Raw genomic sequence first — 13,547 nt, forward strand, 5'->3', positions numbered from 1 at the left:
TATCAATAATATGTTATATCGTCAGCAAAGAAGAAAGGGCGCTATCTCGTTCTAAGATTTGAGAGTAGACAAAAACGTAAACATCAATTTTCATGAAAAAATTATTTAAGCAAATGTGGGTAGATTTATAAGCATAGTTCCAAATATTTGAAATATAAAGTACCCCTTTGCTGTTTTAATTTTCAACATTTTACTGAAAATAACAATAATTTAAGATTGACACCTTAATGTAGAGGAAATCAGGCTCTATAACATGAGACCAATATTCAATACCCTTCAAATTTGTGACAAAGCACTTCTGATTCTTTGTTGACGATTTGATGAAGAGTGAATTTTCTACGCATGCTTTGTAGATTTTTTTTTCTCCCTGCAGAAGTACTCAGAACATGATAACGTGCTATCATATGAAGGGATTACCTGGTTGATCGATATAATCGTCACTTCTCTTTTCTATTCTTATGGAGGAATAAACCTATTATGGGGGTAAAACTTCACGCTAAGACACTGAAATATCGCCCTCGTAATAAAACGACAAGATTTGAATTGTACCAACATACCTGTTCCCTTTAAACTGTGAGTACAAACATCGGCACACATTTTTGCAATAATAGATTTCTCATGTAGGCCTATTGTCCTCTGAACTATGAACTTTTTCCGTTTTGATGGTGTGTTTGAATATATGGCGGAATGACGCCAAGTTAACAGGAAAAAGTTTCTTGTCTTCCATCCCAGTTTATGTCTTCGACATTTTATCGTACATTTCCAAAGTTTCATTATCTTTGTTCCACATGATTACATAATACAACCGGGGTTCTTGCATGTTGACAAAGATATGTTATCATTGAAGATTGGTGTAAAAGTAGCATTAACAGGAGCCAAATGCCCAATAACAAGATAGTTATTCATTTTTGTAAACAAATAATTGTTTAATTTCGTCAAGTATCATAATGTGAATTGTATGCTGAGATCAATCATTTCCCCGTTCGCAATCATATACTGGATTGATAGAGCAGAAATTCGAATGTTATCATTAATGCAAGCTGCAAAGATGAATTCCCCTTGCTATGTAACATGATAATGTTACATTATTTAAAAAGAATCGTTTACTATGTTTATATAGTTCATTAGATGTCTATAACCCCCTATATACAATGATTACAATAATATAGGTTTTCCTCTTCATTTTCAAACTTCTTTCATTCAATTTAATAGATTTTAAGTTTAATTTCGTCCCGGGAAAACTGGAATATGCCTATCCTAGGTTCAAATGTGTCTTTTGTCGATCATTTCGAATAAAGTCTATTCAACTTAATTTGTCACACTTTCTCGTCTTACAATTAAGATTCGTCCGTCACACTCGCTGCACACATTACAGCGAAGCAGTTTTGTCTTTTAGCGATCATTTCTGTCAATTTTTCATTCACAATCGTTTTAATTTTGTTGTTCCCTTTTCCCACGTTTCCAGTAACATACACACACGTGTACCCCTCCCCACAAACACACACACACACACACACACACACACCTACACGCATGCACACATACAAACGAAAACAGGGTCCACGATTTCCAGGCACATATTATATCATTAAAGACAGTTTACATGACACTGTGTAGATTTTCAGCCCGTTTGAAAGAAAGGATTGAAAGAAATTATTTTTTGTGATTTTCCTTGTTGAGTAAAGTTTGTTTCGTTCATAATCTGCAGTTACCTAAAATCAGGAATCAGTAAAATCAGTAAAAAAATAACCTCTAAACATATCCTAGTATTTTCCAGTTTGTTAATTATCGTGAGTTTTTTTTTCGAACTTTCAAATGTATACAATTATGGTGATGATAAAGTTCCGAATTTAGATTATTTTACGTTTTGTCGGAAGAAAAATTAGGGGAATGAAAATAAAGAAATTGAGTTAACTTGACTATATATGATATATATATATATATATATATATATATATATATAATATAAATATATATATATATATATATTATATTATATATATATATATATATATATATATTATATATATATATATATATATATATATCAGTTTTCCATGATGAATTTAATTTCTTTCATACATGAATAAGATGCATTAACATAAAATCAGGAAATAAAAGAGATCAAGTCCAAATGTCGTCACGACATGATTAAAGATCGTCTTTACCATTGTGTTTACTGTTTTTTAATCCTTCATTCTCATTTCGTGCAGGCATCGTGCCAAGTAAGACTGAGAATAATTGTACCAACAATGCCATCTGACTAATTTGGTTTCAAAGGCACAATTTACTATTTGCAGATGAAACAAAAACCGAGCATTAATGCTTCAAAATAATTCTTAAATGTGAGTTAGGGAGAGAGACAATCAATGTAAAAATGTGAACCAGTATAATCGATGTTAAGTATTGTAAACAATAGTTATGATTAAAAATGTTTCCATACTTAAACCGGCTACAGTTATGGTCTAATGAGAATACTAGTGATATCTCCTTATATTTGGGGCTTTATTGCAAAAATTTCATACGTACTTTGGGATGTTTTGTGATACAACTGATCTGCACATATGCATCAAATGTGACATCTTGAACATTTTGTTACATCGCTGCTCCCAAAGGTAAACAGGACCGTTAAACTTCATGAAATTGCACGTACAAAGACGAATTTGGTCCTCATATTTAATATGACGATGGGCAGCCGCCGCGGAAATGAATTGCAATGACAATTGACAATTTTGAATGCGGTGTCTTTGAAAATGGTTGACGGAAAACGAATTACGATGACAAATGACTAAATTATTGTTATGATTTTCGTTCGTAAATAAAAAAGAACTTTAAAATTGATTTTGAAAGTGCAAAAATGGACGGGAAAACCGTAAAGTGGCCTCTTACAAAGATATCACATAACTTGTATGAAGTGTATATTTTAGAGCCATGTTATAGGGAATTCAATATAACTTATTGGAACAATAACTTATTGGAGCAACTGAAATAAAAAAAAACAAGCGAAATTCAGCAGTACTACATATACGTAAAGAAATTAATATCAGAACTTCAATCATGTTTGACATCCATCGTGTTTGAGATGTTTCTTTTTTTTAAACTATACACCGCTTGTCCATATTGATAGTAGACCTACTGGTGTTTCAAAATTTTTGTTTTTATTTTGTTTCAATGCCCTGCAAAGTTTTACGTATCTAATAGTTCGCTTGATATATTTTCAAAGAAATACACTGACATCACCTCCATTTTGAAATCCCTTCATTGGACACAAGTCACAGATCGTAATATCTTTAAGACTTTGGTATTGACGATTATCTAAAATGTCATAAAATTATAATATCTATACTCAGCTCGTATTAACACCCCTTGATATATATGTGTAAGCTCATCTAATCTTGCTTTCTTGTAAAACCAAATATCTTCGAGCACACGAGATTTTGCCCATCCCCATCCCACCTTATTGGATAAGTTACCTTCAGTCTTTAATATATATGTATGTATATATACATATATATATATATATATATATATATATATATATATATATCCTTCATTAGAACAATGTGAAAGCGGACTAAATCCCACTTGTGTAATGCCTGCTTTTAAAATAGTCATGCCACTCTTGTTTCTGTATATTCATTACATCTTATAACCTACTCCTCTGTAAGGAAATTCGTCAAGTTGTTGCGATGAAATCAGCTTGAAGAAAGAAAGGAAATCACTTTTCACCTTCAAATAAACAATTCAGTAAATTACATAAGACTATTAAAAGCGATAACGAAAATGACACATATGCCAGTGGCAGACAGCTGCACTGCTTTCCTAAGCACCTGTAGTTGGACATAAATACCTTGAAAAGCAATTCGATATTGTATATAAAAAAACTGCCCTTATCAGACAAATCGACAACTTGTTAAGCTTGGAATCATGTTCTCTTTTCTTTTTTTGATGATGGAAATAAGCAAACTATTGAATCGAACTGAATTTATTATATCACGGTGATTACAGATATTGACACTCACCATCAGGCAACGGTGTGAACGCAGGGGGTGACATTGCCACTGCGCTGCCCGCCAGGAAGGCGAGGAGAACGAAGCTGATCATGGTGCAGTCGTTCTCGGGGATCGTTGTCAGAAGGCAGAGTGATGCGTTATAAAAATATAGCACGAGCAAAAGAGGGGTCGTGTGCTCCACACGGTGGTCTCGGCGAAGAATGAAGACTGAGGCTGGGGCTTCTAACTATCAATGAAAATTTAGAATTAAAACTTACTCTACCTCCAAATGGTAGGGCCATTGTAATAGAATCGTTCTGAACTCATTGACGCTAAGACACTGCCGAGGGTTTCTGAGTGTTTTGTTTGTTTGTTTGTTTGTTGTTGTTGTTGTTTGTGCTAAAAGTTCGAACGGTTTGAAGTGCAGAGTTTCTTTTTTCGGATATGACGTCTATAAGCTGAAGCATCGGATGTTCTTCAAAGATGAAAAAGTTTGTAACACCAGTAGTGGATGGGGGAAAAGAGATACCCTCATAGATATCACTTTGGTGCTTCACGTTGATACGAAAAGGGGAGGAGGAAATGCTTGATAAAAATTAGGAAATAGTGATTCGTTGTTGGCTGTGGTATCATAAAGCTACCAGCAACGATTAGATGATGGGACTTATCTCATGGATATCTTTTTGGATCATTGAATTCAAAAGGATTGGGCTGATTTCGATTTTTCGTATCAGATTTCAACAAGTGGGAGTGGAGACCGCGATTTGAGTGTGTTTAACACCGGAACATAGGAAGGCAAAAAGTGCATTGGTGAAAGATGACACGAATGGATTGTCCTGTAGAAAATAGTCTTCGTTAACCAGTCCCTGATCTTATCCGAGATCATATTTTCCTCCTATATAGTGGCCAGTTTATAACGGGGGGGGGGGGGGGGGAGGTTGCTTTTTCTTCCATCTTTCAATCTGAACTCATATTGAAAAAGTTTCGTGATATGTTGACCTATTTTTTATTCTGTCATAGCCTTGTATTACTTCCGAAACAGTGAGGCATCAGATACGTCTGTTCATTAAAAGAAAAGAAAATGATAATAATTATGATGATGATGATGATGATGAAAATGATGATGATGATGATGATGATGACAATAATAAAACTAACAATAACAATAATTATAATTACAATTATACACACAATATATAAATACATAATATATATTGTGTCAATGCTATCGTTTGACCCTTTCCACACAAAATATGCCACGAATAGTTTTGTTAACTTAATAATAGAAGGGTACTAGTAGTGCAGATCCTTATACATTATGTGTTTATTAACTTTGATTTCATGTGCAACGTATATCAAAGACTCCGTATGTGACAGTGACAAGCAACCTCCCTTGAGTGACACAAGAGAAGCGACAGATGGCTTTTGCTTTTTATAACAATCGTTAAATATCTAAAAGATATACTTTTTCTGACTTTTTCTTTTTCTCCATCTCTCTCTCTTTCCCTTTCTCTCTCTCTCTCTCTCTCTCTCTCTCTCTCCTTACTGTTATTAGATATAAGAATTAATTTAGTATTAATATTTCGTACTTGATATTTGATTAAAGATTATGAAGCATAGTCTTTTGAATGGGTACCTCCATTTTTCTTTTCGCAGAGTGTATATAGAGTGTATGCATCTTTCTTGTACTGATCATGCAGACATGAACATGTTGTTAATCCTGTCTGGTTATGTAGGCCTATATTTTCAGCGACTCTCATGTCAAATTCATAATATTGTTTCTTGTACATTCTGTTGAAAAAAAAGAAGTGAAAATGAAGTTTGAATTTGATTTTGAATTTGAAATAATACTAGCATAATTAAGTAAAAGTATGGGAAAAGAGGCACCACGAAGTGTATATTGTCATAGAGCTTTGAGATATTCCTTTTTGCAACACAATAAAGGGACTTAGTGACGATACACAAATGCAGCCCTGTGTGATAATATGGGTCCGTGTGGAGCAGTTTTTGTACTTTTTAGATATCGTTTACGAGGCATGTCAACACTTTTTTCGCATTTCATATTAATTTCATTGCCTAGTATTGTTCATTATATTTCTTGTGCCCGGACGAATGACACGAAGAAGACACGAGACTCAAAGAGAGGTGTGCCCGGAAAGCGACATGAATGGTAGCGAGGATCTGTACGAATTCTCATGGTCGGACATCCGGGTATTTTGCTTGTCACGGGGTCATGGATAGCGGTGGAGTGAAAACAAACAGTCGCGTGAGCCTGGAGTGGTAACGCTGTACGTGTTTTCTGCCGGGGCGCCCCGCGAGCATAGCGCTAGCGCAAGCTGTACTACTGTAGCTGTGCGGGCGGCAGGATTAGGCCCTAGGCCTACCCTAAATTAGGCCCTACCCTAAGCCTACTACAGTACTAACGTTAGGCCTGTAGACCTACCTGAAGTTTCTATGAGGTACTAAGTAAGCGTAGATATCGGGGTAGGGCCTACTCAAAGAGGTTCTACTGCACATCTGGCCATTTTGTCGGGTCGTTGATCCAGAGTCCTGCCGCGATTTCATACGGGCACAGGTCCAGTCCGACTGCCTTCAACTTGGCAAAATACCGGGACCGATCGATCGACAGGATCCAGATTATTAGAATATTGCTGGCAAGACATGATGCATGTATCTCATGAATGATGGCACAAATGACAAAATGAATAATGAAAAACAGTCCCCATGTCTGCGTAGAGTTGCACATAAATTATACGCGTCGCACATGCAGTATGCGCATTATGCAGGCTTAGCGCTTGCAAGCTGTTTGTTTTCACTCCAGTCAACCGGAAGTGACGTGTGGCCGACCGCAAGAATAGCACGCGCCTCCTGTGCGTTCGCGTCGTGCTTCAGGGCACACCTTCCTTTAATGTGCGTTTGCGTTGTTCTTCTGGACACACGACAATAACATCAACTGAGAATGTGTAAGTTTTGATCGTGGCATTTGAATCGTGAAATACGTGTTGCATACTTCCAAGTTGGGGTAGACCTTAAAGAGACTATAACGTTGACGAAAGGTTAGCACTTTGTTTATTGTAGTGTATTTTGTTTGTTATATCTTTATTATGAAACTCTTAAACGATAAGTTCAGTTTTAAGGCTTCTTTGATTTCAAAAGTGAAACACACTTTCTGATGTCTAAATTCTAAAGTCCAAGAAATGTAGAAAGACTCTAGGCTATGGCAAGGTTCCTGTGTATTCTTAAATCTGTAGATTTGGGTTTGCGGATCTAATTTTATGTTAGTGCTTCACTGCAATGCTTACATGAAAGTGAATACTGAATATGGTTCAATGTGTTGATAAGCTTGAAACGAAAGTGCCAGAATTTTTGTCATATCGCTCCGATGATATGAAATTTAGTAATCAGCATTTTTTCTATTCAAGTTGTGTCAAAGTTGCATTGGCTACCAATAGATAAAGAAGCACATATTTGATATTTTTATGCTTTTCCAGTTTTTTCTTTTGGAATTTATCCTAATCAGTAGGTAATTTTGTTAATTAACATAATCAAGATATCATGATTACTACACACGTTCTTATAGTCACGGCCGTTTCAAAGAAGAAAGAACAAGAACCGCCGTCATAGTTGACTGTGCTTTTAAATCACATAATGAAAATAAATCAATAGCAGCTCTTTCCCATAATATATAAGTCAGTTAGGAGTTGTGCAACATGTGAGGAGTTTGTTCGCAAAAACCGATAAGTCCATATTTGCCAAATGGAGATATTTGGGATTAGGCCAAGTAAAAAAAGAAACCAGTTTCTCGTCCTCGCGCGCATCGATTTTGGCCGCCGCATCGATTTTTTTACTATTTACTATTTTCAAAATGGCGCTGAAAATACCAAGAAATTCATAATTCTCGTCCCAGCCCGCTCCCCGCCCGCATCGATATTCAGTTGCCGCATCGACTTTTTTGATATTTACTACTTTTTCGGCCGCCGAAAAAAAAATCAACAATTCACCTACCAATCGTGATGTCTTATTTCTAATTACGCCTTGCGTCCTCTACTTAGCTGTAATACAGCTGTAGCTTCTGTATAGTGCGTATGTAACAACGCATGCATTTCACACTGCGAGCTCGGCAAGAAGGAATGACCCACAAGGCAGTTGAACTGTAGTTGGATGGGCGGCAGGAATGGGCTGTGATGTACAGCGCACTCGGTACGTCGTGATGTAGACAGGACGTTGAGCACCTTCTGTACATTTCTCTCGTGCTGTTGCCCGCTTCGTGTGCTGCTAGATTGATTGCGCAATGTAACCACAAACCCCGTTATTACGAGATCCGTGGGACCGGCGATATTACCTCGTTATAACCGGTACCTCGTTATAACCATACTCATTAAAAACAAAGAAAAACATAAGCATGACGTCATATACCCATCCATGAAACTTAAACATATCCTTTGCGTTATTATTACACAATTATTGAGCGTTAAAATTGAGAGAATAAAGGGAGATTATTTGTGAATTAGATGAAGAAATAGAGGCTGAAATGATACATTAATTCTTTATTGTAATTCTTGTTTGTTAAGCTTTTTCTAAACACCAGCGCAAATATGGGGGCAAACATATACTGTAGACTAACATACAGGCCTTGTTTACCGTAACTTGCTAGGTATTTTTACGCTGTTGGTGCCCAGCGGGAATGCGACGATTTCATGAATCATTTCGGCTGTATCTGGTACTGTACATGTACAATGTATGATCGTTGCGCCCAAATGGATTAAAAATGCGTTCTTTATTTTCTTCCGAAAATCTCTTCGCGTTTTGTACGACCGTTCTTGAAAATATGTGACAGGATTGAATGTGGGAGGTTGTCATCCTGTTTACGCAAATCTGTACCAGATCTATTCAAACTAATAAATGCGTTTGTTTCTTTTTCTGATTTGGGTTAACATGCGTCATTCAACTTTTTTTTTACGCTACTGTCACCTGGCGAGATCGCGATGATTTCAGAGTAACATACGTGCGTTGTGTTTACCGCTATAACTTGCGAGGTATTTTACGCTGTTGGTGCCCAGCGGGAATTCGATAATTTCATGAATCATTTGGCTGTAATTTTATATAATGTATGATCGTTGCGCTCGAAGGGATTAAAAATGCGTTCTTTATTTTCTTCCGAAAATCTCTTCGCGTTTTGTACATCCGTTCTTGAACTGTTGAATGCGTTTGTTTCTATTTCCGAGCACCGATTAAGTAGGTTAACATGCGTTATTCAACAATTTTTACGCTACTATGTCACCCGGCGAGATCGCAATGATTTCATTCATTATTTCGGCTTTAATCATACACACTCATATTTAAATTATCATTCGTTAAATGATGATGAACACATCCAGATCTATTCAAACTAATACATGCGTTTGTTTCTTTTTCCGAGCACCGATTAAGTAGGTTAACATGCGTTATTCAACTATTTTTACTCTACTGTCACCTGGCAGGATCGCGATGATTTCACTGATTATTTCTGCTTTGATCATACACACTCATATTTAAATTATCATTTGTTAAATGATAATGAACAAATCCAGATCTGTTCAAACTAATAAATGCGTTTGCTTCTTTTTCTGAACACCGATTAAGTATAGGTTAACATGCGTTACTCAACTATTTTAACGCTACTGTCACCCGGCGGGATCGGGGCGATGATTTTATTATTTCGGCTTTAATCATCCAAACTCATATTTGCTCAAAACCAGCAAAAGAACTGGAAGTCGGAACTAAAATTGGAAAGGATATAATGATGAGTTGCACACGCATTCCTATTGTCCATTTTTGGTCAAATTTTATTGTCGCTACATGAAAAGTTTTTGAATGCGTTATCTATTTTTTTTTTCTCGTTGCGCTGTGGTCTGACCTCATATCACGCACGCGTTTCTCGCGAAAAAGAAAACCGAATGATTATGTTTAATAATTAGTAGGAACATCGGAAGGTGTTCCTGTGTCTTATCGCGTGATTAAGAAGAACACATGGAAGGAACGGTTCTCTGCAAAACGGGAAAAGACGTGGATAGCGAGATTTCGGTTTCCAATGTTTCATTTGTCGCGTGTTTGAAAGCCGGAATTTGGTCAAGAAATGGAACCTCGTTATATCCGATCAAATTGTTTATGTTTTTCTTTATCATGATTTAGCGAAATTGTCTTCGTTATAACCGGAATCTCCTTATGACCGAACACGTTATAACCGATTCGTTCTGCCATTACACGCAAAGGAAAACGGGACCGACGCGATCACCTCGTTATAAGCGGTTCCTCGTTATAACCGAACTCGTTATAACGGGGTTTCCCTGTAGTAGAGGGGACCAGCCAGCCAGCATAGCATGCGTTCTGGAGCTGGAAAAAAAATCGTGGAGTGATGGAGAGAACCGATCTCAAGCGCACGTGTGCACAGCGAACGGCTTTAAATAGTGAATATAGTATTCAACTGGTTCGTATTGTCTTTCAGTTAAAAAGGAAATCAGGTGGTTGTTTCACAGGGTTGACAATTATTATTGGCAGCACTGTCTGCTGCATTTTAAATCCTTGAGCGAATGAGTTTTCATATGAGAAAAGATCTAACTCAGTAAGTTTGTGTTGTGTTGAAAGGCAAAAATAATGCTATGCAAATCCAGAGATAATGTTTGGATTCGTAGGTTCAACAAGTGATGCATAAATGTGTATATTTTATGTTAAAAAAACGTGTTTTTTTTTTCCCGTACCCTTGATATGACTGAATGAATACAGTCACAGTGTAGTTAAATTGGTATACTTGTCATGCATAAACAGCAATATACGCAGATTTGGTGCATCACTCAGATGATAAGTGGTTTATATCACACATATAAACACATATTGCTTTCATTTTGACAATCCTCGAAAAAATAGTAAGATATCAAATAGTAAGGACCTCCCTCATCGCCTTGCTCAAAAAACCCGGACGAGAAACTGCTTTCTTTTTTTACTTGGCCTTAAAGGTCAAGAAAAACAAAGAGAATAAGAAAATTTTGCTTCTTTTGACCATAACTTCAAAAATGTACTTTTATATGTAGTGACCAATATATCATTTAAAAGGTATCATTTTGTACTTTATGACAGAGACCTTTACTTCAAAATCTTCAAAAATGGACTTATCGGTTTTTGCGAACAAACTCTTCATGTGTAGATAATAATGGTCTTTCTTTCTTTTTTCTCATTTGGTCAGGCACTTTACAAAGCGACAAAATGCATTAGTTTGCCCGACGTGACAATCTGTGGCATTCACCTGTCATCATCAGGTAAAAAAAGAAAGATAAATATGACTGAAAATAATGAACTTACGTACATAATATAGCTGACACGAATAGTCCATGAACCTACACCTGCATGGGCCAAGCATCCAATATTACTTCTTTACTTTTTTCTAACTGAACGCATGACAATCTCAATTTCCAAATATCACTTTTGCTGTCAGATGTATGGGCTGAGGTGCACCTACCGTTTATAAGGATTATTTATACTAGAAAAATGATTACACTACAGATGCTTATCTCGGCTCATTTAAAAACCAACAAGCCCTGTTGTTACAAATAGCCTTTTCTGCTCATGCGCGAAGTGGAACTCCGAACTTTAGTTTTGCCAATTTCTGACCGTGCACCTCAAAACGAACATAAAGTCGCACACACTGATTTTGCGTGAGGACTGAAAATAAGTGAAATGGGTCAACCTAGCCGAACTTGACTTTTTCATATTTTCTGAAAGAGCGGGTCTTCTTTTACATTATGCTAAAATTTGGTATCATAAAACGGGCAGGAAAGTGTGTTTTTTTAGCAGTTTATCTCGAACATTTTTGGTAGAATAGTGTGATTATGTGTGTCTTTAGAATCCCTTTTTCATTTTTGAAAAACCTTGTCCACACTCTTCACTTTCAACTCAATGTGTTAATGAGGCATGCTTAATTTCAGTTTAATCTAATAATTTCTTCATTGTTGTTACTCTGGTGGTTTACTTCCTGTTTTTTGTCCCATTCATCGCACAGCCAGCACGGTTTGGTAAAGATTAAGCGCTTGAACAGACACTGTACTTCAGAGCCTCTTTTCTCAGTTCACACTTTTCCTGAGTTTGTGCTTTCTTTCCTATATTTAGATAGGTTAGGAGAGTCCATTTGATTTGAGTTATAAATCATAATTAAAGCTTAAAGTCTGCTCTTTCAGAATATGGTCTTAACTAAAAATTCATGTCTGGCGACTTTTTGTTTGTTTTGAGGTGCAGAGTCACATTTACTCCATGAGCAGAAAGACTTTAAGCCCATACGTTCATACCTTGTTTATCAGCGTTCACTGCCTAAACTATTCCTTTATCCTTCCCACAATCTATTTCAAGAATCATCTCAGAACTTTTCATTTTCAAGTGCCCGGTGAGATCAAACAGCTTCAACATCTATAGCGCGTTTATACAGACGTTAGTGGTTCCTTAAACATTCATTTTTACTATCACTGTTGATTTCTTTCTGCATGATCGTTTGCCCTGTTTCATTATGAAAACGGTTTCAAAAAAAGGCGACTATTGCGGAACCAAGGTCGAAATAAGGTGAACATACTATTATTATTATGTATAATGATTAATAACAACAATGATAAAGAGTACAACCGTGTATAATGTGGTCTTGTTTATTCAGGGTAGCCTTTTCAATTTGCCACTGCTCTACCATTAGTTTTACCCTAGCCTTGCTGGGTACCTCTTCACACCCACCCTGCATGGGTCAAGAGGGACGTGGAAGGTAAAAAGAGATCTTGTCCAGGGACGTGACTTATACCAGCAAATGTGACGTAGTACCGAATACAATCCTCACTCATGCCCCCTATCGTGCGAAAATCCACAAACCACTTTACAGCACTCACGAGTCCCCGAAGAGCAACGTCAGCAAGAACTATACTCAATAATCATTTTCACCACGCCCACAATGCCCCATACACATACGCTCAAATGCACACCCATCCACAAACATACACACACACACACACACACACACACACACACACACACACAAACAAACAAGGAGAGAGAGAGAGACACAGGTAGTCAAAAGACTCAACTATAGACGAAAGCATACACAAATTTTCAACCTTAAGCTTTCAATCAAAGCTTAAGTCACAAATACATTCAAAGGTTTGTTACTTTTGATATCAAATTTTGAACCAAATTTTGATCAAAGCTTAATCAAAGTTTGTGTATGTAAACCAATGTCGTTCTCTTCAACAAAGAGGGAAGACGTTTATAGGGCCTATTTGGATTGTCTTATCGGATTCCTCTTATTTTCAACTTGAATATCTTACTTTTAAGTTTGCTTGTTGCTAATGATTTCAAAGTTTCCAGGTGAAGTCAAGAGTACTACAAATACATGTTTATACATGTTTTTATGTTGTGTATAAAATTATATTTCATGTATATCAACGTGCATTTGTCTCTGCGTAGTTGTGTTGTTTGTGTGTGTTCGTGTATTTAAGTAATTTAATGAATGTTATCCCTAGATTTGTGCAGGGTTAATAAAATTAATTGGAA

General features: G+C 36.5%; 1 protein-coding gene across 1 annotated transcript in view; it reads right to left on the reverse strand.

The window, feature by feature from the left end:
• Positions 1 to 4,104, reverse strand: part of LOC139708463 (scavenger receptor cysteine-rich domain-containing protein DMBT1-like) — a 31,134-nt gene extending 27,030 nt beyond the window's left edge. Inside the window, exon 1 of the mRNA XM_071620416.1 lies at positions 4,023 to 4,104. Coding sequence (XP_071476517.1) covers positions 4,023 to 4,104 — 82 coding nt within the window. The remainder of the gene's footprint in view (positions 1 to 4,022) is intronic.
• Between the last annotated feature and the right edge of the window lie 9,443 nt (positions 4,105 to 13,547).

Source organism: Diadema antillarum, unplaced genomic scaffold, assembly GCF_040938485.1.
Source record: "Diadema antillarum isolate AM-2024a unplaced genomic scaffold, OU_Dant_1.0 seq00001338_RagTag, whole genome shotgun sequence".
In the NCBI taxonomy this organism is placed as follows: Eukaryota; Metazoa; Echinodermata; class Echinoidea; order Diadematoida; family Diadematidae; genus Diadema; species Diadema antillarum.